This window comes from Podarcis melisellensis (genome assembly GCF_964234715.1).
Source record: "Podarcis melisellensis genome assembly, chromosome: 1".
NCBI lineage: Eukaryota > Metazoa > Chordata > Lepidosauria > Squamata > Lacertidae > Podarcis > Podarcis melisellensis.
The window spans coordinates 46,205,012-46,232,851 of NC_138528.1; the positions used below are offsets into that span (position 1 = coordinate 46,205,012).

Sequence of the window (27,840 nt, forward strand, 5' to 3'; positions counted from 1 at the left end):
TAGCCAGAGTCAAAGTGAGACAATTCTGCATGTAAGTTCAAAACCTAATTCTCCTGGTTTTCTTGTGCGCCACACAGACCTCATTTTATTAGCAGACTCCTCATGTTGTTAATCTCAAATGTGAAAAACCTCTGACCCAACACGTAAATGCTTACAGTAGAGAATGCTAACTGTTAACTGTTACAGTAATAATGCTACAAGCATGGTACTGTATACCCCTGGACGAAAGGAAAATACATGGTGTGTGAAGATGATCTGTAAATTCTTCTCTGCCTTTTGGAAGGCCAAGATTATGGGTCTTTAAAAAAAAATCAATACACTATGCCTTTCCATCAGTTGATGCCCAAGGCAGCTTATATAAAATCATAAAAAATAAATTATAGCAATAACTCACCCCCCCCATAAAAACAGCAGGCGCTACAAAAGCTAAAAACGCAATAGTAGCATCTGTCTTAGTTTCTACACATCTTTGTAGACAGTTGCAGACATCCATCAGACACAAGCTCCAGTGACCTCTCTGGACCTTAAACACACCTGAGTTTTAAAAATTTATGTACACACTATTTCAATTAGTCTTCAATCCAAAGCCCACTTGCCTGGAAGTCATCCCCATTGAACTCAATAGTACCAGTTTTCAATAGACATGTATAGGATTTCACCCTTAGCCTTTTTCTGGTATGTGAAATATTGGTCAATTTCTTTATGGGGGAAAATCAGGTTATGATATACTCAATATCTATATGCTAATGAAATGTAACAGAAACATGGACACTACTGCATACACTTTGCAAGCTTCAAGAGAGGTAAACAACGTCTTAATGGATCTAGCACAGCTAAGTGTTGCTTTATAATTAGTTTCACTGTTGAGAAGCCGGGCCCTCCTGGTACAGCTGTTTCAGTCCTGCACAGCTATTATTCACATGGGCATGTTGCTGTGGGTTTGTGGGTTTGTTGGAATGTATATACTCAGTAAATCAATGGAGAGCAAAACTGCATTCAGTTAACCTTTTTTATGTCAGCCCCTGTACAAATGATTACTGCGGTAATAACCATTAAAGAAGAAATTATGAGCATGTGTGTTCATTTAAAGCAGTTTTAAATTTTTAAAGGAAGACAAACACACTGCATTAAACCCCATACTTGTTCCTAGGCTTTTGTTGAATGTCTGCAAGTTACCCCTTTTAATTTCCTCTTAGTACTGTTTCTGATTGTTTCTGGGACTAATCCCAGCCAGTTGGAAATCCTGTTGTAAATAAGGATGCTACAATGCTATGTAGGTAACCAATGTCACAAAGTCATTCAGCTTGAAGGCAATGATTCTTTCACCCTGAATGGTTTTTTGCCCTTGTTTGCAGCTCCTCCCAGTAAATCAGGGGTGGGAAACTTGTGGCCCTCCAATTGTTGCCCATCTACAAATTTGATCCTTCCTGATCTTTGGCCAGCTTGGCTACAGCTAATGGGAGTTAGGGTCCAGCAATATCTGGAGGTCTTCAGATCCCTCATCCCTGCAACACACACACTAAGGTGGGATGCTTTACAAAATGGGTGAAAGTATACCTGAAGTAGCGTCTCCACCCCCATCGTTCTGCCTGGACTCTGAGGTCCAGCTCCGAGGGCCTTCTGGTGGTTCCCTCACTGTGAGATTACAGGGAACCAGACAGAGGGCCTTCTCGGTGGTGGCGCCTGCCCTGTGGAACGCCCTGCCTTCATATGTCAAGGAAATACAGTGGTACCTCTGGATACAAACAGGATCTGTTCCGGAGCCCTGTTCGCATCCTGAAGTGAACGTAACACGCGACTGTGCATCTGTGGGTCGCATTTTGCCACTTCCGCTCATGTGCATGACATCATTTTGAGCGTCTGCGCATGCGCAAGCGGCGAAAGCTGAAAGTAACGAGTTCCGTTACTTCTGGGTTGCTGCGGAGCGCAACCCGAAAACGCTTAACCTGAAGCGTATTCATCCCAAGGTGTGACTGTAAATAACTATCTGACTTTTAGAAGACATCTGAAGGCAGCCCTGTTTAGGGAAGTTTTTAATATTTGATGTTTTATTCTGTTTTTAATCTGTTGGGAGCTGCCTAGAGTAGCTGGGGAAACCCAGCCGGATGGGTGGGGTATAAATAATAAATTATTATTGTTATTATTATTTTTGCAAAAAGTGTCTGTGGTGTTTGTCATTGTCACTGACTTGCGCAGATTTGTATGTTAAGAGATATACAGTAGAATGTTATTTAGAGAGATAGTTGGAAGATATAAAGTAAGGTGTGAATGAGATATTGGCACATGTCTTACGCTGATTGGCTAAGAGTGGAGTGTGACTTTTAGAACAGTTGCGTGTGAGGAAAAGAGGTAGTTGGGTTTTGGAGGAAGAAGAAGGTTGGCTGGTGTGGCACTGAGGAGTAGGGGGAAGTATAAGATAGGATTAGAACTTGCATTAGGAATAGAATTCTAGGCGCATGTTATGTAATACAAAGTATCCAAGCACTGTTATTGAAAACAAACAATAAGAACTTGTTATATTCAGCTGTTACTATAATAATAAATATTTGTTCATTCAAACTACATCTCCTGTTAGGTCAACATATTGAGGCTGTGACAAAATCAGTCAAAGATGTAAGTGTCTATATGGTGGCAGTAGAACACCAGTAGTTAGAGAAGATTGCTTCAGGTATTTGGAGCACAGAGCTGGAACTCTATAAGGCAGGGGTCAGCAACCTTTCTCGGTTGTGAGCCAGTCCACCATCCCTCAGGCCATGTGGGGGGGCCATACTATATTTTTGGGGGGGAAATGAACAAATGCCTATGCCCCACAAATAACCCAGAGATGCATTTTAAATAAAAGGACACATTCTACTCATGTAAAAATACACTGATTCCTGGACCATCTGCGGGCCGGATCTAGTAGGCATTTGGGCTACATCTGGCCCACGGGCCTTAGGTTGTCTACCCCTGCCATAAGGCAAATAGGAACTCAGGAGAGCCTTTGCCAATCAAAAGGGATTGGGGATTTGAACTGAAGTATCCTCTGGCTCCTAAGTACAAGGCTTGTGTGGGGAGGGCATGGCTGTATCATCCTCCCAATTTCAACTTGGATGGTTTGATTTCCTGTCATACCCTGAGACTTCTATTCGTCCTCTTTTTGTAGTAAAGGCTATACCAACCAGGCTTGTATTTGAAAAGCCAGTAGTGGTTTGCTGGTGAATTTTGGGGGAAATGGCCTGAGTGTTTGGAGTTCCGCACGCTTGTTGTATATTAAAAGAGAAAGCTGCAGTATCTCCAAACAATTTTACACATCACTTGGGAAGACAGGCTAACTAATGTCAGTGTACTGGAAAAAAACAAAGATCACCAGTTTTGAAGCAATGATTCTTCAACATCAACTTTGTTGGACTGGTCATGTTGTTCAGATGCCTGATTACCATCTTCCAAAGCAACTACTCTATTCCCAACTCAAGGCAAACCTAAAAAAAATGTAACATAGGCACTGATAACTGGGAAACACTGGTCCTCGAGCACTCCAATTGTAGAACAGTCCTTACTAAAGACGTCATGGACTTCTAAGAAGCTCGAACTCAGGGCAAAAAGAAGAAATAAGCTAAGAGGAAGGCATGCTTGACAAACCCTCACCGTCATCAACTCCCAGAAACCTATGTCTCCACTGTGGAAGGACGTGTGGATCCAGAATTGGCCTCCAAAGTCAGTTATGGATTCACCGTTAAGACCATGTTCATGGAAGACAGTCTTACTTGGCTACGAGGGATCGCCAAAAAGAAGTATATTAATACAGAACTATGAGCAATGCAAAGAAATAGAGGAAAACAATAGAATGGGAAAAACCAGAGATCTGTTCAAGAAAATTGGAGATATGAAAGGAACATTTCGTACAAAGGTTGCCATAATAAAAGACAAAAGTGGAAAGGACCCAACAGAAGCAGAAGACATCAAGAAGAGGTGGCAAGAATACACAGAGGAACTATACCAGAGAGAAATGGATGTCTCGTATACCCCAGGTAGTGTGGTTGCTGACCTTGAGCCAGACATCCTGGAGAGTGAAGTCAAATGGGCCTTAGAAAGCACTGCTAATAACAAGGCCAGTGGAAGTGATGACATTCCAGCTGAACTATTCAAAATTTTAAAAGATGATGCTGTTAAGGTGCTACACTCAATATGCCAGCAAATTTGGAAAACTCAGCAGTGGCCAGAGGATTGAAGATCAGTCTACATCCCAATCCCAAAGAAGGGCAGTGCCAAAGAATGCTCAAACTACCACACAATTGCACTCATTTCACACGCTAGCAAGGTTATGCTTAAAATTCTACAAGGAAGGCTCAAGCAGTATGTGGACCGAGAACTCCCAGAAGTGCAAGCTGGATTTCGAAGGGGCAGAGGAACCAGAGACCAAATTGCAAACATGCGCTGGATTATGGAGAAAGCTAGAGAGTTCCAGAAAGACATCTACTTCTGCTTCATTAACTATGCAAAAGCCTTTGACTGTGTCGACCACAGCAAACTATGTCAAGTTCTTAAAGAAATGGGAGTGCCTGATCATCTCCTCTGTCTCCTGAGAAATCTCTATGTGGGACAAGAAGCTACAGTTAGAACTGGATATGGAACAACTGACTGGTTCAAAATTGGGAAAGGAGTACGGCAAAGCTGTATATTGTCTCCCTGCTTATTTAACTTATATGCAGAATTCATCATGCGAAAGGCTGAGCTGGATGAATCCCAAGCCGGAATTAAGTTCGCCGGAAGAAATATCAACAACCTCAGATATGCAGATGACACAACCTTGATGGCAGAAAGTGAGGAGGAATTAAATAAAGTTTTAATGAGGGTGAAAGAGGAGAGCGCAAAATATGGTCTGAAGCTCAACATCTAAAAAAACGAAGATCATGGCCACTGGGCCCACCACCTCATGGCAAATAGAAGGGGAAGAAATGGAGGCAGTGAGAGATTTTACTTTCTTGGGCTCCATGATCACTGCAGATGGTGACAGCAGTCACGAAATTAAAAGACCCCTGCTCCTTGGGAGAAAGGCGATGGCAAACCTAGACAACATCTTAAAGAGCAGATACATCACCCTGCCAACAAAGGTCCGTATAATAAAAGCCATGGTTTTCCCAGTAGTGATGTATGGAAGTGAGAGCTAGACCATAAAGAAGGCTGAGCGCCGAAGAATTGATGCTTTTGAATTATGGTGCTGGAGGAGACTCTTGAGAGTCCCATGGACTGCAAGAAGATCAAACGTATCCATTCTTAAGGAAATCAGCCCTGAGTGCTCACCGGAAGGACAGATCGTGAAGTTGAGGCTCCAATACTTTGGCCACCTCATGAGAAGAGACTCTGATGTTGGGAAAGATGGAGGGCAGTAGGAGAAGGGGGCGACAGAGGACGAGATGGTTGGATGGTGTTCTCGAAGCTACAAACATGAGTCTGACCAAACTGCGGGAGGCAGTGGAAGACAGGAGTGCCTGGCGTGCTGTGGTCCATGGGGTCACGAAGAGTCGGACACGACTAAACGACTATACAACAACAATGAGCATGTCATCTTTATGTTTGCCTTGGTATAAGATTTCAAAAATTGTATTTGCATTTTATGATAGCTAGAAATGTCACCTTCCTATAAGATATATCAATTTCTCTCTCTCTCTTACATATTGCTCCTATTCATAAGTCTCGGAGGTTTGGAGCTATTAGCTATAATGAAGATATAGGTGCAGAAGGGACTGATTTATCTAGCTACATAATAACATACCATAGGATTCTGGTTCCAATCTGCTGGCTTGTTCCAAAAGCTTAATTGGGTCCTTTTCACCTTGGCACCAGAATGAGCCAGCTGAGCATTGTTGCTTCAGTTGTTAAAAGTTTGAAAATGGTGAGAACAAGTCCCAGAGCTATGATGTTAAGGCTCCCTAAATGCTGTTAAATGCTGTTAAAGGGAAAAGGCATTGGGGGAGGTGAAACATGCAGTCAGAAATATAATGGGAGGTAGGAGCGATTCAGAAAAACAGTCTTCTGAAGTCCTCTGTGTAAGAATGAGACATTTTTGATATGTTTGTGAATGAAAACTGTAGTAGCCCCATCCATTTGACATGAAATGGACAGTCAATCAAGTTAGATTATCAGAAGCTAGAACAAATCCCTGGAGCAGATTCTCCATGCATCTCTCTCTTATAGGCACATGCCTGCATCAATGAACAAAGATTAAGCTTTGACTCTAATATATGTGCTTTGGAAAACCGAGGGGCCATCATGGAATCTGTGCTAATGAGTCTGAGTCACTATTGTATTATAGCATGCTTGGCATTTCTTTAACACCTTTAGACTGTTTAAAACCTTTACATGCATTATCCTGAGAGTCCTTACAACAGCTTATGCCAGCAGCTTCTGAGCTTTGTACGTAGTGTTCTAGATTTTTCTTTCCTTCCTTTTATCCTAGGTATTTTTTCCTCTCTTGTTTTTTTGAAAGTGTATTTTAGCTCACAATGTTCTGGGTACTCCTTTGCTTCTATTCTGGTTATTTTCCCCCTCTTTTTTATATTTCAGGTGCTTATAATTGGTGGGTCTTTTGGGCTCCGTGAGTTTGCCCAAATTCGCTATGATGCTCAGAAGCTCCACAGCAAGGTAAGCTGAATTATCCTCCCCTGTACATGGAGAACACAAGATTCAAGAGAACTAGACAAACTCTGTACACTGGGTTCTGCCAATCAGCACAGGCTTGCACACATACATGTATGGGAGCTGAAACATGAACACATTCTTAACCAACGTGCTATGGTTACTGAAAGTTGCAGTCCCAGATTAGACCATAAAGTCTATTTCACAATAGCAGCAAACAATCCCAACATACAGCAAGCAAAGGCACAGCTTGGAAAGTTAGGCTTCAAGTCCTATTTAATTTTATTTTTTTGTAGAGCAACGAATCTGAAATCTGGTGCAAATTTTGTCAAACATTGCATTTTAAAAGGAAATTTCTGAACATTCTGGTTGAGGAGTTAGGCTTGAAATATATAGGCAATGTGATTATGAACTGAAGCTTCTAGCTTGTGCAAATTTCATTACAGATGAAATTAATTCACCAGACTCCTCTCGTGTAGGAGGGGAGCCCACCTAAAGCCACTTTGCTGATGCCCCCCTCAAACCTGGAACTTGCCCTGGTATTGACTAGGACATTTGCATTTTGCTGAGCTGTGTGTATGCCCTCAGAGCATTGAAACCCCAGGCAGCTGCCCTTTTGGTTCAGTACGTTTAATTTCCTCACAGGCCGCTTTCTGTGTTAAAATATGTATGGACTCTGTGCAGCACTGAGAAGGTAAAGTCTGAAGGATAGTGAACAAGAAATAAAAGGCTTGACCAGCTCTTTTGAGGTTTAGTCTTACAGGACTGGGCTGCCTTCAAAAAGTTGGAGAAGAATTCATAAAAATATTTCATTGGTATCGGAGAGTAGCAAGGACATAAACAAGAATGGCATCTGTAATACCGTTTAGTCATGATTTTGGTCGCTGAGCAGATTGCATTAAACTGCTGCTCCTTAGAAGTTGTTTGTAGGCAAACAATGTATGAACTATAACTTCATGGCAGACTTTACAGTGGTACCTTGGGCTAAGTACTTAATTTGTTCCGGAGGTCTGTTCTTAACCTGAAACTGTTCTCAACCTGAAGCACCACTTTAGCTAATGGGGCCTCCCGCTGCCGTCGTGCCGCGATTTCTGTTCTCATCCTGAAGCAAAGTTCTTAACCCGAGGTACTACTTCTGGGTTAACGGAGTCTGTAATCTGAAGCGTATGTAACCTGAAGCATATGCAACCCGAGGTACCACTGTAGTTGTTTATTTATTACCCTGGCGTTAAGGATATAAATCCTTCCCAGGCATCTTACAGAAACATTAAATTACATTTTTTTAAAAATTAACTAATAAAAAGTCATTGGGATCCTTCCCCACAGGAGCAGGGGCAGGGATGGTTCAGTTGATACAGGCTCTGAAGTGATCTTTACCTGCATACATAGATTCTAGGAACCTACCTCAGACCTTTGGTCCATCTAACTCAGCTGGTACTGGCTGGCAGCAGCACCTCAGGATTTCAGAGAGGATTCGCTCCTAGCCCTACCTGGACATGCCTGGAAATTGAACTAGGGAGCTTTTGCATGTAAAATATTTTCTTCCCCATTCCCTCTTTCCCCCTACTTTCTTCTCTCTCACTTGGAAATATTTCCATAGGGTAATTGGCGGTGGACCATGTCAGCATCGCCCTTGAGCCAGTGTACCAACTGGACTCATGCACTACAGCCCCGACTGGGCTAGGCGAGCTGGGTAGCACTGCCAGAGACCTCCTTTGCCACAGGAACAGGTGACAGTGCTGCGGACTCACAGCTTGGAGCTGAGAGCACCGGATTTACTTTCTCTGTAATGCAGTCGTTGCGCAGCAGCGTTTTGCAGAGTCTTGCAGAGTATAAACCACTCGGAGAGCAGCTCTGTAAAATATCTTCTTTTTATTCTACAACTACAACTATTATACAAACTATATACAGAGCTAAATATTCTGAGTGCCTGCAGCAGCAATCTTATCTCTAAATAATATCTCTTGCACTCTCTCTCCGGCTCACTGACTGACTCTCTCACACACATTGAGATTCACTCACATGACTAATTAAGTAGAGAGCAATACATTGCTCCTCCTCTCTGTGGAGTCAGCAAAGACCTCAGGAGATGGTCAGGAGATTCTTGGGTATGGGAGGGGTGAAATCCCCTCATCCTCCCCCATTTCATCCGACCATTCAAGAATCTTTAACATAACTGCAATTTGCAGGTATCTCTCTCCCCCTTATCTAAGACACTTTATCATATCATTAAACAGTTACTTCAACCTCTCTGTGTCTATTAGGAAAGAGTTAAAACATAAATCTCAACCTGTAGTTTACACAAAATACACAATGTGAATACACAAATGAATAAGCAGCTTCTGGAAAAATCTTCATACACATTTCTTCCTCAAATACAAATTTACATTTCTAATTAGGCAGATTTGAACAAACCATTTTCAGTACTTAAACACACGCTTTCCTTCAAATATCAGGTAAGGAAATAAATGCAGCGTTTTGTGTCACTACTCCCAGCACACTTCATGCTAGGTTTAAAAACCCCACCAGAGTTGCATGTGACCGCAGCCTTTGCAAACTCTTCAGAAAACCTTTTCGGTGGTACGCCCTTGGTTGTTCTCTCAGATCTGCGCAAAACTCCTTGATCCTCTTGTTCTGGTGCTTCCTCCTCTTCAGGAGAATAGGGAGCTAAAGTATATGAAGCTGCTAAGTCTGAATCAGCGTCAGACTCACCTGAGGCTTTTGGGCTCTGATAATCTGTGCCATCATCTGGAACTACATTGGCATCAGGATTATCAATCACATCAGAACTTGCCTCCCTTTTAACTTTCTTTGCCCCTCTTGCACCATCATCACAAATGGGATGGCACTGAAAAATGCCAACTCTGTCCCATTGTGGATTGTCGTCAATGCTCCTGGTCAGCCTTATGGTTTTCGTGTCTGTGATCAGGACACGATAAGACCCTTTCTCATATCCTAGGAAAACACCATGTTCTCCACGCTTACTCAGTTTGTCACCCTGCGAGGTGTGCACCCAAACCTCCGAACCAAAAATTTTAAAGTGCTTCACACATGGCTTCCTTCCGTGAAGCATTTCATATGGGGTGCAATTTATACTAGACTGGTACCTCCTGTTATACACGTGACAGAAAAACGAAAGAGCTTCGGCCCAAAACGGATTGGGCAGCCCCGAATCATGTAACAGTGTTCTGATTCCTTGCTGCAGGGTCTGGTTCAATCTCTCACACAAACCATTCTGCCAGGGCGATTTGGGCGTGGCGGTCCTATGCTCAATGCCCTGTTCAGAAAGAAAAGCCTCAAACTCTTCTGAACAAAACTCTCCACCCCTGTCAGTGAAAAAGCAATGTACATTCTCATTATGTACATTCCTGAGCCATTTACAAAACTGACGAAACTTAGTAAAGGCTTCAGACTTTTTCTGCAGCATATAGACCCATGCATATTTAGAGTACGAGTCTATCAAAACCATGAAAAACCTTGAATTGCCTCTAGAAGGCGCTAGAGGCCCCACTAAGTCTGCATGAATGACTTCGTATGGTTTCTTGGCCTCTCTCCCAGACTCTGTACCTTTGGGAGCTTGCCTTGCCTTACTCTGAGCACAAGAAACACATTTCATGTGGTAGGGACATTCTTTCAGCTTCATACCCTGAACCATATCAGGCATTTTTGCCACAGCCTGGAAATTCAAATGACCATAAATGCGGTGGTAATAATGAATACATTGGTCATGCAACTTCTCATTCTTATCAACAGACAAATTGCAACACTCTTTCTCAGTTGCTTCTGCAGTACCTGTACCTGAAACAAAAGGCAATTGATACAGACCATTTACACATTTTGCATATAGAATGAGCTTGCCATCTCGACGAATTTCACAGCGAGATTTAGCAAACACCACCTTAAAACCCTGATGATCAAGCTGGGAAACGCTCAATAAATTGTCCTGAATTTCAGGCGCATACAGGACATTCCTAATTGTTGTATTCAGGCTCTTTAAGAACACAGTTCCCTTAGCCTCACTAGTGAGAACTGTCCCATCTGCTTGATGAATTACTTTCTCTTGCTTCTCAAGCTGAACAAAGAGATCCTTATCTTTGGCTACGTGGTTGGTACAGCCAGAGTCAATCACGAAGAAACTCCGCCCACGTTGACTGCAGCAGCGAGAGAGCAAAACCTTTGAAGTAGCAGGTGCTTGGGGATTTCGTCCTCCTCCCCCTCTGCCTCTGAAGTTTCCCTTTTTCTTTGAAGATTTCTTGCAGCACTGGAAACTCAAATGGCCTTGTGCTCCACATGAAAAGCACCGCTTCAACTTTAGTGCTTTAACAGCAGCAGTTTCACTTTCACCTTCCCCTGCTGAAAACTCAGGCACATTTTCAGGCACATTTTCAAACACATTTTTAGCACAGTTCCGGCTTTCTTTAACAGCCTGTCTGCGATCCCACTCATTCAAGAGCACGCTAGACACATAATCTTCTGTTAGCCGGTCAGAAGGCAGTGTAGAAATCTGGGCAGCTACTCCATCATAAGACTCATCTAGGCTGTTTATCATCAGCATTGCAAACACAGCCTCTGAAATAGCCAGGTCTCGCTCAACAAGGTCCTGTCTGAGACGCTTTAACTGAGATAGATGGCTAGGCAAATCACCACCTTTCTGCAACTGTAACCTGCACAGCTTCTTGAAGAAAATCACACTGGAACCAGCATTTTGTCTCAGATGCATATCTCCCAACTTATGCCAAACAGCTTGTGCAGTCTCTTGACCCTCTAAGTTCACCAGCAAGTGGTCTGAAACACTCAAAACAATTGTCCCTCGGGCTTTCATATCTGCAGCATGCCACTCAGCCCAATCATCATCATCTTTATCTGGAGGGTCATCTTCTATGGTGTGAAATAGCTTTTCCCTCTGTAAAAGCGCTTTCATCTTAACTTGCCAAACTGCATAGTTTTCAGGCGTGAGGAGGGGAAAGGACATAGCCATCTGGCCAGAATGTGCACAGGCCATGTCTGCTATTACTTAGAGCAAGACACTTCCCTCGTGCAAACACAGATAAAGCCTTGGACTTCTTCAGCCACTCTCTCCCCCACTCAGAGCGCAATTAACAGGCAAACAGGGATGCTATCTTCTTTCCTTTTTGCAGTCAGCAACATACCTCAAGCAGCAGCAACAGCAACAGCGGCAGCTTGAGCACTCTGCTCCAACACAGCTCTGCTTCTAGGCACCACAAATCAGTCCAGCATGCAGCCTCCGTTCCGCCGTCCAGCGATCAGCAACAGACACCTCTGGCAACTGGGATGACTGGAACAACGACTGGTCAGACGACTGGGCCCATAACCGATGTCAGCATCGCCCTTGAGCCAGTGTACCAACTGGACTCATGCACTACAGCCCCGACTGGGCTAGGCGAGCTGGGTAGCACTGCCAGAGACCTCCTTTGCCACAGGAACAGGTGACAGTGCTGCGGACTCACAGCTTGGAGCTGAGAGCACCGGATTTACTTTCTCTGTAATGCAGTCGTTGCGCAGCAGCGTTTTGCAGAGTCTTGCAGAGTATAAACCACTCGGAGAGCAGCTCTGTAAAATATCTTCTTTTTATTCTACAACTACAACTATTATACAAACTATATACAGAGCTAAATATTCTGAGTGCCTGCAGCAGCAATCTTATCTCTAAATAATATCTCTTGCACTCTCTCTCCGGCTCACTGACTGACTCTCTCACACACATTGAGATTCACTCACATGACTAATTAAGTAGAGAGCAATACATTGCTCCTCCTCTCTGTGGAGTCAGCAAAGACCTCAGGAGATGGTCAGGAGATTCTTGGGTATGGGAGGGGTGAAATCCCCTCAGACCACCCTGTATTGGATACGTGTGTATGTGATTGAGAGAGACATAGAGTAAATAACCAGTAAAGCAGAAGCAGACTCTACTATTGTCTTGTCTTGTCTAGCCAGGCTTCGTACATTTAATTGGCTTTTCAGTAAACTAATTGCAGTGACTTCATGCGGCAGGGGATTGATGATGATCACTGATCATTTTCCCCCTCCCTTCTTGTTAAGCAGGTCCAATAAGGCCTATGTTCCAAGTTTAATGAAGATAAACCTTTGCTAATTTCTCTGTGTAAGTTGATTTGCAGAGAATAAATTCATTAGTATGGCAACTTGGCTGCACCCCCTAATTTATTTATTTATTTTTAAGAAAACTTGGAAGCTCAATTTAGCATGCACAAGGTTTGGGAGTGATACAGATACTTTCTTTGTGCTCATATCAAACAACAGCAGCTTATTGTTATTCATCAGAATTCTACTAACAAAAGTCATTTGCTTAATTTAAATAAATTTTGCTTTCAAGCCTGGTTCATTGCTGCACATCCCACTTGATGGAAGGTTTAATGCAGTTGCATAATTAATACTGCAATTTTTGTTTTTCCTTTCATGCAGAATTGGACGTTGATAGAAATGGCTTTGCTTCTGGTGAATAATCTTAGACTCTATTCGAGCCTTCATTTTGAACCAAGCTAAGAGAGCACAGCAGAGAGGAGTGAAGGGATGATATGCTTTTTAAAAATACATCTATGGCTTTACTGAGTTTCCCTTTTCATGCAATCAATTACAGTGGTCCCTCTTGGACACATGCGGAAGTGTTAGTATGAGCCCAAGCTGTTGTACATAGATGGAGCCCCAGCCGTTCCCATGATAACAGTAGCTGGAGAAAATGTGGCAACGATGCTGGCTGTGTGTGTTGTTTTTGAATGTTCTGTGATCAGATCATCTAGCCTGTTTAAGGCTGTGGGATATTCAGGACAGATAAAACTTCTTAACACAGCCCATAGTTGTCAGGGAACTGCCATCGGAGCCAGAGGCGGAGGGAAGGCTCCAGAGCGATGCTGGAGAGGGTCCCAGCAGGGAGAGAGTCAGCCCATCTGCTGGGGAAGGAAATCAGCGTAACATCAGGGGTGAAGGGGGGCAGATGGGGGAATCGGAGAGAAGGCTCCAGGACTCTTCCCCGGAGACCAGTGGGGAGAGCACGGTTCCTCCGCTGCCCACACCCTCCCTGCGCAGAAGACTTCCACGCAGGGAGAGTAGGAGGAGACTTGGCGTCAAAGAACTTCTTTGCTGGAAGAAGTTCAAGAAACGCCCACTGACGGATTCTGCCAGCGACTGAAACAGCCACGAAGTGAAGGGCTGTCTAGCCAGAAAGGGTTCAACCAGGTAACCTAGCCAGGAGTGGCGGCAACTTACGCACAAGCAACCCCTATAACCATTACAATAGTTAAGCAGTAGAATTCTCTACCACAATATGTATTGACAGCCACCAGCTTGAACAGCTTTAAAAGGGGGTTAGACAGATTCATGGAAGATAAGGTTTCTAGGTTTCTAGTCATTATGTAATCTCCAAGTCATGTTGGTAACCTCCAAAATCAGAGGCGGCATGCTTCTGAATACAATTACTGGGGATCACAAGCAGGAGTGAGCTATGGCAGTTGTGTTCTGTTTGTGGGCTTCTCGTAGGTAAGGCTGGAGAAGAAATTTGGTTTGCATTTTAATGCGAACACATCCAGTTAACACATCGCAAAACAATATGTAAACAAAACGCAGCTATCCTTGAAAATCAGCACTTCTCTGAATTTAGCGATCCAGTTCTCCAATCAAAAATGTCTGTACTAGGGCAATGTGTGCCGTTAAATGTACAAAAATGCACTATATTAGGGAAGGTGCTTGCAAAAATGTGTATACTGGGTAAAATTGTGCATGAGAAATGCACACTAAAATGTAAAAAATAAAAATAAATAAAGACTTTTAAAGTAAATAAAAATCTCAAACTAACCAAAATATGTACCAAAATAAATTTAAGATTGGAATAATAAGAACATGAGCAAACCCTAAATTGACAGATAGGCCCATTCATTTTCAAAGATCTAGGTAGTCACTGTGAGAGCAGAATGCTGAACTAGATAGGCCTTCAGTCTGATCCAGCAGAGCTCATCTTATGACAGGGGGAGGCTCAAAAATTGTGTTCTATATAGAGAAGCTGAAATAATTTTAGATGAGATAAAGTGGCCTCAAAGTTCCTGATGATATAACTATGTGTTTGTGACAAATTCTCAGAATTGCTTTAATTAGCTTACCACCAAGAGCCCTTCTATAGTCATACGAAAGCAGCTGCGCATTTGGGGTATATTTCATTTTTCCTTGTTACCTCTTTTTGGCCAAGGTCCCCAAATGATGATGAGATTAATAGATTTGTTATGATCGTCTCATTATCAGGGTTAGAATGTTGGAGTTGTACCCAATGCTGTACTCTGAGTAGATCCATTTGAATTAATGGACCTGACTAACTTAGGTCCATTCATTTAAATGGGTCTACTTTGAGTAAAATGTAGTTAGCCACATCAGGGTGTAGTAAATCCATGCTGGTACATGTACTTCAAATGGTTATATGAAGACTGAATGTTGGCAGGTGCACCTTTTTATTTTCTTCACCTGCATGAGAAGCTGTACCTTTTATGGTTATTATGTCAGTATGTCCTTTTTTCTGTTTGGTAATCATAGCAACTTTTCACCCATGGCAATTGATGATGGTTCAGGCTAATTGTGATTCCTAAAAACTCCTCATCTTTGCCAGCCTCAAATGAAAAAGCCAGAATGCAGAATCCAGATGAAAAAGCCTGAATGCAGTGGTCCAAAAATATACATATAACAATGTTGGCAATTTTATCAATAATATTTCGAATGCAAATTTTCTGAATCATAACTTCTCTAGATGTTTCTAATGACACTTTCCAAGAAACTGGAATATTAGCTACAAAAACAAAATGGCATTTTTTTAAAAAAAAAATATATCCAAATGCTTCCTGGAAATATAAAAAAAGAGTACTAGAAATGCATACATTCTCATTTTACCTACAGAGGATTTGGAAGTGAGCATTTGTAAAGCACTTCGAACATGAAAAGTACTATGTAAATGCTTAAAATTCTTGTGTTATTTCTTGTTGCTATAGAGGTTCACTAGATGTCAGTATAGAAGTTACTTTGACTGATATTTAGTGAATCTTGAACTGAATCCTTCTTTATTGCTATGCCATTTAAGCCCCAAGGAAAAGCAAATTAGTTTGATTTAAAGACCTGATACCTTCAGTGAAATATTGAAGAACATTTCACTAGACTTATCAGCCAAAAGGCTGTGACTAAATTCCACAATTTATTTACATATATGTAGAGTATGTAACCCTATTAGACTTTCAAGTTGCTCCCACATAAGCACCATTTTGAAACTTATTGTGGCTGTGTAGTAGTAGTAGTAGTAGTAGTAGTAGTAGTAGTAGTGTTTGATTAGATACTGTAAAATAATTACTTGTATCCTGATAGAATTGGATTGTTGTTTGTTTATTTGAACATACTCAAGGAGGCCTGGGCCTTTGGACTGTGTCATTTCAGCCTCCTCAGTTATTTTTTACCAGGTACTCCAGTGCCATTGTGGCGTCAAAAGACAACAAACTGTTCCAGTGTAGAGTAGGGATGGCTACATGAATAATGGGAAGACTGGAAAATATATTAAAAAATGGTTTCAACTACAGAGGTGGGGGGTTTTGGGTTTTTGTTTTTTTTTAAGACTTAGGAGCACATACTACAGATATAATTGTGATGACCCAGCAGATTTTCTCTTTAAAGACACTGCAGTAGATGAGACTTCAAGATGCAAGTTTGACATTTTAAAGACTTCAAATCCTAGCAGAAAATGTCAGTGAATTTTTCATACAATTACGCCGTTTTTGAAGAACAGAAGAAAAGAAGGGAAGTTTTGAAACACTGCACTATGTAACATTTCCTCTTTCTCGGCCCAGGCCTCGAGGGCATTTCATTTTAAATCCTGCACTTCAGGCTATTTAAGTGGTTTGTAAAAGAACAGGTATAGCATATTAAAGAGGCTTTGCAAAGGCACCTTGAGGAATTGTCTTTTAATATTTTAAACATAGGTGTCTTACTTTTCTTACTCCCCTGCCCTATCTACCTCCATTACGTTCAGGATGAGTCAGCTGGCTCTTCAGCAGCAGAGTTCCAGTTCCAAAAGAGTTTTGCATTTTTCAACAGCAGTCCTGCTTTTTTACACAGCAGAGTATATGCCAGCCCCAGAATTTTTAATTGAAAAAGTAGTAAATGGAAGCTCTAGATAAATAGGATATTTTATTTCCTCTAAACCTGTGGTTCCCAACGTAGGGCACTCGCCCCACAGGGGGGCAAATTGATTTTTAAGGGGGGCAATTTGAGAATGAGTTATTAACAGTGAATAGCCTTTTAGGCTTCCTCCACGTGAATAGGAGTTTGAATAAAAAGAATTATATGTCGTGGGGGTGGGGGTGGGCAATTTTAGAGGTGCTTAGGTGGGTCATGGCCCCCCAAAAAAGGTTGGGAACCACAGCTCTAAACCAAGGGCTTCTTTTACATTCACTTGTTAATTTGAGAGGAGCACATCATTTCACTAACTGTGTCCCACATGCTCTCTTCTTTGCACCCCACAGCTTCCTTTGAACTCTTCCTTCTGTTAACCACCCCTCCTTTTCTATTTCTCCTCTATAACACTTCTCCTTTCTCATTCTGCACCACTCCAATTTGTTTGCACCCACATCTGTTATTGATTTCCGTTCTCTGCAGAATTTTCTGAATTTCACATTCTCCTCCGCTTTTCTCAGATATCAGATGGAGTTCAACATTGTTCTAAGGCAGGGGTCAGCAACCTTTTTCAGCCACGGGCCGGTCCACCATCCCTCAGACCATGTGGTGGGCCGGACTATATTTTTTTTGGGGGGGAGAACAAAATTCTATGCCCCACAAATAACTCAGAGATGTGTTTTAAATAAAAGGACACGTTCCACTCATGTAAAAACACACTGATTCCCAGACCGTCCGCTGGCCGGATTGAGAAGGTGATTGGGCCGCATCCTGCCCACAGGCCTTAGGTTGCCTACCCCTGTTCTAAGGCAATCATTCATCAGTGCAAACATGGATGGAACAGTTTTTCCTCTCCTACCTCCATGCACTGTTATGGGGGCACTCCCGGCCACCCTGAGCCAATCCGGGGGCACATGGGGAATGAGGGGGGAACCCAGTGCACTAATAGGTTTCATTGTGCTGGCTCCTGCGATTTCCATGACTACATAGGCCAAAACAAGTGTTACTTCAGTTAGCTTGTTTTATTTTATTTTATTTTATTTTGATACTCATTTAAATTGATATTTTTTGGTTGCTTATTTGTTTTTAATTGGACTGCAAGCTGTAGGAGTTGTAGAACCGAAGGGCAGGATAACAAATAATTATACAGAAATAAATTCATATACAAATATGAAACATTATAGGGTAAATTGTCACGTGTGTGTATATTAGTGAAATAAATAATTGCTATTTAAATTTAATCATTTAAAACTACACACATATTGGTGGTATTATTCAGATCTCTCTTCCCCTTGTAGAGTGGCAGGGCCCAGATCCCAGGCACATGAAAGACAAGAAGCAAACAGGTGGCTGAGAGTGAGGGGGGAAAGTTGGACAGGAGGAGAAGCCTCTGCTACTTAACATCTTTTCAGAGTAAAGCATTGATTTTAATTTTTTTACAGTCATTTGAGTATGTGTAGTGGGATGCCTTAGGGGTTGCTTGCTTTTTCTTTTTCCATATATAGCTGAGGTAGGAAATAAATCCATGAAACGAATGCACAGAAAAGGTGCAATAGGTTCACACAGGCTAGACTTCATAGCTTAACACGAGGGAGTTGGATAAGTTCTGTAGCTGAGCGTGACCAGAGAAAGGTGATGCACTGTGGAATTTGTTAACATTTAGGACACATTCCAAGGCTTGCCCTTCTTTTTCCCTTGGAGGACTTGGGTAGTGGAAAAACAACTCATCCTGTACTTCACAAACAATTTTAACTCTCCCTTACTTGCTTCCTGAATAGATAATAGAAGTGATATTCTGAACCTCACATCATGAATATTTGGGATAGCTACTGACAGCTAGTAAAATTCTATTGAATGAGAGTGTGAAAATGATATGGAGTGTCTTTTGGAAGATTAAACTTGTATTTAAGACCTCACTGTGCGGGCAGTTTAAAGACCACATTTAGCCATTGCTATTTATTACTGAAAATGGGAGAATGCAGAAACCCACGAGGGAGTGGGTTGTATTGTATTCTGAACACAAAATTCAGAGCACGTTTTGATGCTTTATGAATGAATGTGAAAATGGGTGTGCTATATAAAACAGTGGTGGGGAACCACCAGCCCATGGAGCCTTAATTTGGCCCACAAGGTCATTTCCCCCAAGCTACACCCACTTACCCTACACCTGACACCATATACCGTATTTTTCGCTCTATAAGACACACCAGACCACAAGACGCACCTAGTTTTTGGAGGAGGAAAACAAGAAAAAAAAAATCTGACTCTTAGAAGCCAGAACAGCAAGAGGGATCGCTGCACAGTGAAAGCAGCAATACCTCTTGCTGTTGTGGCTTCTGTGATAGCTGCGCAGCCTGCATTCGCTCCATAAGACGCACACACATTTCCCCTTACTTTTTAGGAGGGAAAAAGTGAGTCTTATAGAGCAAAAAATACGGTACATTGTCAGGTGTTGAGCAAGTAAATATGCAGTTCCTTCCAAAAGTAGGGTTTGCAGTTTGAAATCCACCCCCTGGACAAAGTAAAGTCTTCATCTGATGGCAGTGGCTTTGTCAGGAGTTGGGGAAGGTGAGGATCCAGCCTGCGATCTGGAAAAGATTCCCCACTCCTGCTCTAAGGCAAAATGAAAAAAATGAGTAAATCCTTGAGGAAGTTATGAAAGACATAAGGAAAAACACCTACTAGAATCAACGGCAGGACAGACTCGAGACTCAATGAAAGCCTTCACTGGTATGCAACTTTAGTGGTGTGAAACTATTCTCCTCTTTGGATATGGCAACATAGCAAAAGGAAGGGGAGATGGCAGGGCCACTTTTGCCTGCTGGGCGATTTATATTGCTTTGGGGGAAGATAACCAAAAGGAAGCTAAAAGCTTTGCAAAATGAGATGATTGTTTCCTGGTGGTTGCAAATAATGGTAGGTATCGGGCATGCTCTGTTTCCGATATTTCATTGATCAAGAGTGGATATGTGAATTGATAATCTTTGTCTTTTGACTCAATAAATTGATCGGCTAATTTATAGTCTCCTGAAGCCAATCGCTTCAACCATGTCAATGCCGCCTACATAGACGCAATTATCTGAGAGGTTCCCCAGATTCAAGCCTTGAGTTAAGAAGCACACACTAAAAGCAACCTCTGCTGGAACCAAGATTCACCGTGTATGCTTCCTTTCATGATTGATGCTGGGACAAGGAAAGAAATTAACTTCTTTTCCCCTCTCAGGATGAAAGCTGAATTCATTTTATACTTGGTGGGTTATGACAGGAAAGGGATCTCCATTTGTAAACAGTACCGTTTATAAATAATTATTTCTGGGGTGAAAACAACTGTTCTAAATGTACTGGAACTGTCTAGCAGTGTAAATTAGTTTTGTAGCCCATAAAATCCTGCAGTACAAACATTTGTTCAGTTATTGCCAACCTCTGGGTAGAATGTGGCCAGTTTTACCTGACAACAGTCCAAGGTCCACTAAAACGTCTTGGGCTGAGGGATCTGGTTAGGAACTTGGGCACACAGTTGACCTCCAAAGTCATGTTTCCTTCTTCTTTTTGTAATATGTTATGGGATCAATATCAGCCAGGCCTTAGACAAAGCAGATTTTGTTTTACTGTGAATCTCAGTCCTTTGGCCCAGAAATTGTATCTATAAATACATAGTGGGTATAAAATGTTTCTGCAACACAGGAATGAATTCACTGCAGTTGTTGATAGAGATGGTGTCCTAAGCAGGCGTGGGGGTGGGGATCCTCAAACGTCAAAGGATCTTTTCCTCTTATTTCTGATTGCTGAATGAAACTGACATTGCCAGTCTGCTTTGGAGACCTGCACTCTATGCTAGCCTTACTCCCCCACCTTCCTTCTTTATTCTTTCTGAAAACAGAGAGTTTCTATTTATGCAGTTCAGATCTTGCTTGAAACTAGATTATTCTTGGACCAAAACGAGCCATTGTGGTGATTTAACTATCATAGGGTATATATAGCAGTAATATATGCAAATTTCCTTATTTAAAATGTTCTGTGCTCACGAGGTTTGTCTTTTTTTTTTAATTAACTGCAATAACAAAATTTTATTTGTGGCCCGCTAGGCCTCTCCAAAATCTGGTCTTTAAAATAATAAATAAATAAATAAATAATCACTTTCATTTAACGATCACTCATCTGGTTTCTTGCTGTGATTCTGTGTGTCATCCTTCACTTACTGAGTCACATGAGAGTAGGGCAGTGGTTCCTAAATATAACTACTTATCATAGTTGTATTCTAGCTCTGAGATGACAATTTGGAAGGGGAATTAAGCACAGGTGTCCTCTCTCTCCTTTATTGAGACAAAGATGGAATTGTTAGGATCACAGATGTATTTGAAAATAGCACATCTCTGCCCCACAACATACTCTTTGACTATTGCTAGAGGCTCAGGGGGAGATTGTTTTTTTTTAAAAAAAATATTTATTAAAGTTTTTCAATATGCATACATAATTGGTTCACAATAAATTATCTGTCATAACATATTTTCATCACTTCTCTGGACTTCCTCTCATCTCCCGCTCCCATTTTCGTCATAAGAAAAGAAATTTTTCAGCAAATTATCCTCTTGTTCACATTGTATGCCCTCAAACTTAATTTATAATCTGATAGTTCCCGAATGGTTCACATTTTCTTAATCTCACTTGTCTTCCTAATTCTATCTAATTTAGTGGTGCCCAATTCTTTATGATTTAGCAACCTGCTTAACATTCAGTCAAATTACAATGTTTTTGTAAATAAATCTTAAATTTCTTCCAGTCTTCTTCCATCCTCTCTTCTCCCAGGTCTCGAATTCTGCCTGTCATCTCGGCCAGTTCCATGTAGTCTATCAGTTGCATCTGCCAGTCTTCCAGTGTGGGCAAATCTTGAGTTTTCCAATGCTTCGCTAGGAGTATCCTTGCTGCTGTTGTTGCATACATAAAAAAAGTTCGGTCCTTCTTTACCACCCCTTGGCCGACAATGCCCAGGAGGAAGGCCTCTGGTTTCTTAGTGAAGGTATACTTAAATACCTTTTTCAATTCATTATATATCATTTCCCAGAAGGCCTTCACTTTAGGGCATGTCCACCAGAGGTGAAAGAATGTTCCTTCACTTTCTTTACACTTCCAACATTTATTATCAGACAGGTGGTATATTTTTGCCAGTTTGACTGGGGTCATGTACCATCTGTAAATCATTTTCATTATATTTTCTTTCAAAACATTACATGCAGTAAAGTTCAACCCAGTAGTCCACAGCCTTTCCCAGTCCTCAAACATGATGTTATACCCAATATCCTGCACCCACCTTATCATAGCAGATTTAACCATTTCATCTTGAGTGTTCCATTTTAGCAGCAAGTTATACATTCTAGAAAGTACCTTAGTCTTTGGTTCTAACAGTTCTGTTTCTAATTTCGATTTCTCCACCTGGAACCCTAACTTCTTGTCATTTTTAAAAATTTCTTTAATCTGAGCGTAGTGTAACCAGTCTCGCACTTTATCCTTCAATTTCTCCTGACTCTGCAGTTTCCAATTGTCTCCATCTTTTTCTAATATCTCCCAATATTTTGGCCAATTGGCCTCCATGTTGGGTATTTTTCGGGCCTTAGCTTCCATAGGTGAGAGCCACCTTGGAGTTTTGTTTTCCAATAAGTCTTTGTATCTTGTCCAGACATTAAACACTGCTTTTCTGACAATATGGTTCTTAAAGGCCTTATTGATCTTAACCTTGTCATACCATAAATATGCATGCCATCCAAACGCGTTGTTGAACCCTTCCAAATCCAACACGTCAGTGTCTTCGAGAAGTAGCCAGTCTTTTAGCCAGCAGAAAGCTGCGGCCTCATAATATAACTTTAAGTCCGGCAGGGCAAAGCCCCCTCTTTCTTTCGAATCAGTTAATATCTTAAACTTAATTCTGGGCTTTTTGCCCTGCCAGACAAACTTAGAAATATCTCTCTGCCACTTCCGGAAGCACTCTGTCTTATCCACAATCTGAAGTGTTTGAAACAAAAACATTTTTGGCAATACATTCATCTTGATAGCAGCAATTCGGCCTAACAAAGAAAGTTTCAACTTGGTCCAACTATCTAAGTCTCTCTTAATTTCTGACCAACATTTTTCATAATTATCTTTAAATAGACTCAGATTTTTTGCTGTTATGTTTACCCCTAGGTACTTTACTTTTTTAACCACATTTAGTTCTGTCTCTCTCTGAAACCGAGGCTCAGGGGGAGATTGGCTCCAGACAGTGAAGATGAAGAGTACTCACAGTACCCTAAAGTTCTTTTCAAAAACTAATGGCAATAAAGCATCAACCACAGAAAGAGCATTAGTGCTGTATTATATGCTATTAGATGTCCCAAATGTTTGGGAAACCCTAGCTTAAGGCAATGTCTGAGAGTTTTGAACTTGCTAAGCCTGGGGGGTATTCTCTTGGTGGTGGGTTTTTCTTGGAGCTAACTGTTGGGCAATCTTACTTAATTCTTCAGAATGGCTAGGAAATACCTGAAAAGAGAGCATGTCCCCCATTCTTCGCTAAGGACAATGTAATTTGGGAAACTGTAATTTGAGTCGGAGACTCTGATCAATAGAGAGACTTAAGTTTTAAGATTCTGTAAGCTAAGTGCATCAGGGGTTAGGGCTGCCTCTCTGTCCAATTTAGCTGTCCGTTAGAGGGTCAAGCTGTGACTCCACCTGTGTTCAACCTGTATATAAATAAAATATTACAAAATAGCATAAGCCTCTAGTGATGTCCTTCCAAGGGAAACCAAATCTGAATGAGCACTGTGCTGGTAAAAGGAACTATTCATTTCTAGGAGACGTTGGAGATAAATCCGAATGGTCGGTTCATTGTTTGAATTTCATTAGCGCTGTGTTTGAATATGAGAGCTGGGCTTTTCTTCCAAGTCTCTAGAATGCCAGTCTGCAGTTTCTAAGGTGGATTCCCAAAGGGAGGGTTCTTGCATTCATATTCCTGGTGTGATCCATTCTGAGACACTGAGTTTAAGCAAGCCTCTTGCAATCTTAAATTGTTTAGTTTGTGATCAAAACTGAACTAAAGGAGTTCATTTTCATTTTTAGAAGAGAGAGGTAATTGTGTACATGTCCCAGTTTCCTACTTTATGAATGGAAATGTATGAGAGACATCTTCAGTGATCTGTTTTTCATATGCAGATCATCTTTTTCCCTTCTACAGTTCTTTAGACTTAAGGTGTAGTACCATCAAGGTGAAATGCTGTGGATTTTAAGTGGAGCATTCTTTGCAGAAGTCTCTCTGCTTCAGAGATATTGCCAGAATCTACTGTGACAAAGAGCCAATTGGAAATGCAGTTCTTGATTCTTCTCCTATGCAGAGGAACAGCACACTGCAACAGACTGGAGGGGATATTTCCTGTTTTGAATGTTTTTTCGAAACTTAAATGTACAGTGTTTGATTGCTATTTTCTGGTCTTTTTGACTTGGCAGATTGATCCAGCTCTGGCAGAAAGAATCAAGAAGAATAAAGTGACTCTGGAATCGGAATATGAGGTATGGTTCACTGCATGTTCTAGCACTGAAGGCTTTTCTTTGCTACCCTTCACTAGTGATAATAATGGTGTTTCTTCCCCTAGCTAAAATTAAAACAGCCCTGGCTGTGATTCATGGGCATCCAGTAAAAGCAGCCTTTGCTTTTGGATAGAAGCAATATTTGAGAGTTCAAAGCCTTTTACAGCACTCCTCTTCTTTGATGTCCGCCTGCCAAATACAACACTGCAAATACATTTTAACTGTTCCTGTGGTTAGTCTATAAAAGATTTGCAGGTCTGACTGGAATGTGCAGGAGTCTCCATTTATATTGCTAATATTATAATGGGATCCATGTGGCTAATTGCAAAACCATATGATTGCTTTAGTGACACTGGCTGTTAAATAATTGTTCTCTCAAACCACTTGTAATATTTCAGGTTTTCTGGCTCTTTTACAGCATGAGTATACACCCTTTCAAAGAAATGTTTTTCATTTCCTTGGGGAATGTTTGATGGCAGTTGTGATGGGTAGACTATGGAATTAAACATTAATTTTATCTCCATCAGGAGAGGCTTCCATAATTTTTTTCGTATTGACCATAGCTCAATCTCACCCCCCTCCCCCAAATCCCTAGTATGTTACAGGTCCCAAGGAACACCAAAGAGGGTTGGGACCAATGTAGATTCAGCCCTCTTGTGGTCTTTGTGTATGGTCTCTTGTGCAAATTAATACCAGTTGCTGGGGAACATGAGTGAGAGAGTGAAATTGTGCTTATGTGTCAGGGAACTGCCATCTAAAGCGCCGGGGGCGCAAAGGCTCACTGAGGTTGAGAGAGGAGTAGCAGCGGAAGAGGGAACCAGTAGAGGGCGAGCAAGAACTCCAAGGGAAAGTGAGTCGGAGGGATGGCTCAGAGACACTTCCAGCGAAAACAGTGGGGAGGTCTCAGGACCTCCTATAGGGACACCCACACCTCGCCGGAAACTGTCACGCCGAGAGGCCAGACGACGTGTTTCCGTTAAAGAGCTTTTATGTTGGAAAAGATTCCGAAAGCAGCCACTTTCGGATTCTACTAGTGATTGACGCAGCCATGCTGGAGGGGCTCCGTCACAGGCAGAGGTTTGAAAACCTGATCAAACTCTGAGGGACTTGCATTTTACGCACAAGCAGCTCATCGTCCCATCACAGCAATCCGAAAGTCACCGAAAGCCAGCTTGTGCAGGGAGAAGCATCATGAGCAACCCAGCCGGAACCGGAGGAGCAGGAGCAGCTGGAGGGGGTCCAAGCCTGGAAGAAAGGTACAGGGCGTTGGAGATCCAGTTGGCGCTGCAAACGGCGAGGCTTGAGGAGAGGAGGGCTCAGGATGCAGAAAAGGGAAAGGAGAAAACCACCCCGCTCGCCAGAAAGGTACCAGGATTGGTGCAGAAATTCGGGGGGGATCCCAGGAACTATCATGCCTTTAGAACAGAGATGCAATACGCTCTAAACTTGCAGTTTGATGACTTCCCCGACGAGGAATCGCGAGTGGCTTTTGTGATTGGCCATCTCGAATCCGGGGCGAAAGATTGGGTTAGACCCCTGATGGCAGCGAATAATGAGATCCTAAAGGACACGAGGAAGTTTTTTCGTGCCATGGACCTGATGTTTTCCAGCGATATTGAGCAGGGGGTGGTGCGAAGGCAGTTAATGGCTTGCCAGCAAGGAAGCAGATCTGTCCGTGAGTACTGGACTGAATTTACTATGCTGATTCATAAATTGGGGTGGGACCTATCGGCGGAGCCCATCCAAATGCTTTTCGAAGAGGGGCTTTCTTCAACCGTCAAAGATGAGCTTTCCCGGGGGCCCAGGGCGGAGTCTATGGATCAGTTAACCAAATCTGCGCTGTCCATAGGAGCGCGCCAGGAGGCGAGGGCTTTGGAAAAGCGGGAAGGGAAAGGAGACCGTTGGAGGGAGTTCCGCATTCCAGACATTCCAGAGCCACCTTTCCCGCCGGCAGAGCCGATGGAAGTTGGAACAGCGCGGGCGCGCGCAGTTTCAAATCCCAGTGAAGGGCGGAAGAAGGAGGGAAAGAGCGCCAAGAGATGTTATCTCTGCCAACAGCCAGGGCACTTTGCCAGAGTCTGCCCACAAAGAAAGGAATGGCAAGGGATGGCAGGAGCTGTTGGGGGAAAGGAAGAGGAAGGCAAGGAGCAAGTAAAAGCCAACGCCTGGCTGCCACCGTCGGGGCACAGCAGCCAGGCCAAAGAGCAGTGAAAGTGCCCACGCCGGAACCTCCCCGACCCGCTTTAGTGATAGAGGTGTTACTAGAACTGCCAAACGGACACCCACTAAAGATCAAGGCGCTTTTGGATTCAGGCAGCTCCTGTAATTTCATGAGTAAGGAGTTTGCAGCTGAGCATCAGATACAGACCATCCCTTTAAGTAACCCCTTGCAGGTGACTACGATTGACGGCAGAGAGCTGTTGGGGGGAGAAGTGAGCCAACAGACTGTCCCGATGATAATGAGGGTGGCAAGGCACACCGAACAGATAGCGTTTAATCTGGCCATCCTGGGAGGAGCGCCCATCATTTTGGGGATGAGCTGGCTGGCGCTACACGATCCGCTAGTGGGCTGGCATCAGAGGGTGGTCTCCTTTGGGTCAGCGCATTGCCTAGAACACTGCAAGGAGGGGAAGGTTTCGGGAGGAGACAGAGTCACCCTAGCCGGGATGGAAGTAATGGACAAAGGGAAGGTGCCCCCGCAATACGCAGATCTGAGCAACGTATTCAGCGAAAGGGAAGCAGACAAACTGCCACCGCATAGACCCTTTGACTGTCAAATCAACCTACTCCCTGGGGCCCAACTCCCAGTAGGCAAGCTGTACGCCATGTCAGACAGGGAGATGCAGGAGCTGAGGGAGTTCATTGACAAAAACCTGAAGCGAGGTTTCATCAGAGAGTCCCGAGCGGTGGGGGGCAGCCCAGTGTTTTTTGTGGACAAAAAGAACACAGACAAACCGAGACTGGTGTGTGACTTTAGGGCCCTCAATGCAGTGTCGGAACCCCTGGCTTTCCCTATGCCCCGAATTGATGACATTTTGACCAGAGTAAGGAAGGGAAAGATTTTTACAAAGCTGGACCTGCGGGGGGCGTACAATCTGATACGCATAAGGAAGGGAGATGAATGGAAGACCACCATGTTTACCCCTTTGGGAGCCTTTGAATACCTCGTTATGCCCTTCGGTCTACAAGGGGGCTCCGCGTGTTTTCAAGCTTTTATAAACCACGTTCTGGGACCTTTGCTCTACAAGAATTGTGTGGCCTTTTTAGACGACGTGTTGGTGTATTCGGAAGATGAGGAACAGCATGTGAGGGACGTTCGAGAAGTGTTGGGCAGGCTGCAAGCCAACCAGCTGTGGGTGAAACTGGAGAAGTGCCAGTTTCATACCAAGGAGGTGGAATTCCTGGGGTACCGCTTGTCAGACAAGGGATTGGCCATGGATCCAGGCAAGGTCCAAGCGGTACTGGAATGGAAGACACCGAAGACCAAGAAGGACGTGCAAA

At 42.7% G+C, this 27,840-nt stretch overlaps 1 protein-coding gene across 3 annotated transcripts in view; it reads left to right on the forward strand.

Moving 5' to 3' along the window:
• COX16 (cytochrome c oxidase assembly factor COX16) overlaps positions 1-27,840 on the forward strand; it is a 55,688-nt gene that overhangs the window by 12,009 nt on the left and 15,839 nt on the right. For 2 of the 3 annotated variants that reach the window (XM_081890838.1, XM_081890839.1), the window contains exons 2-3: positions 6,547-6,624; positions 24,259-24,321. In XM_081890838.1, coding sequence (XP_081746964.1) covers positions 6,547-6,624; positions 24,259-24,321 — 141 coding nt within the window. The remainder of the gene's footprint in view (positions 1-6,546; positions 6,625-24,258; positions 24,322-27,840) is intronic. The other variant, XM_081890840.1, reaches the window with a different exon arrangement.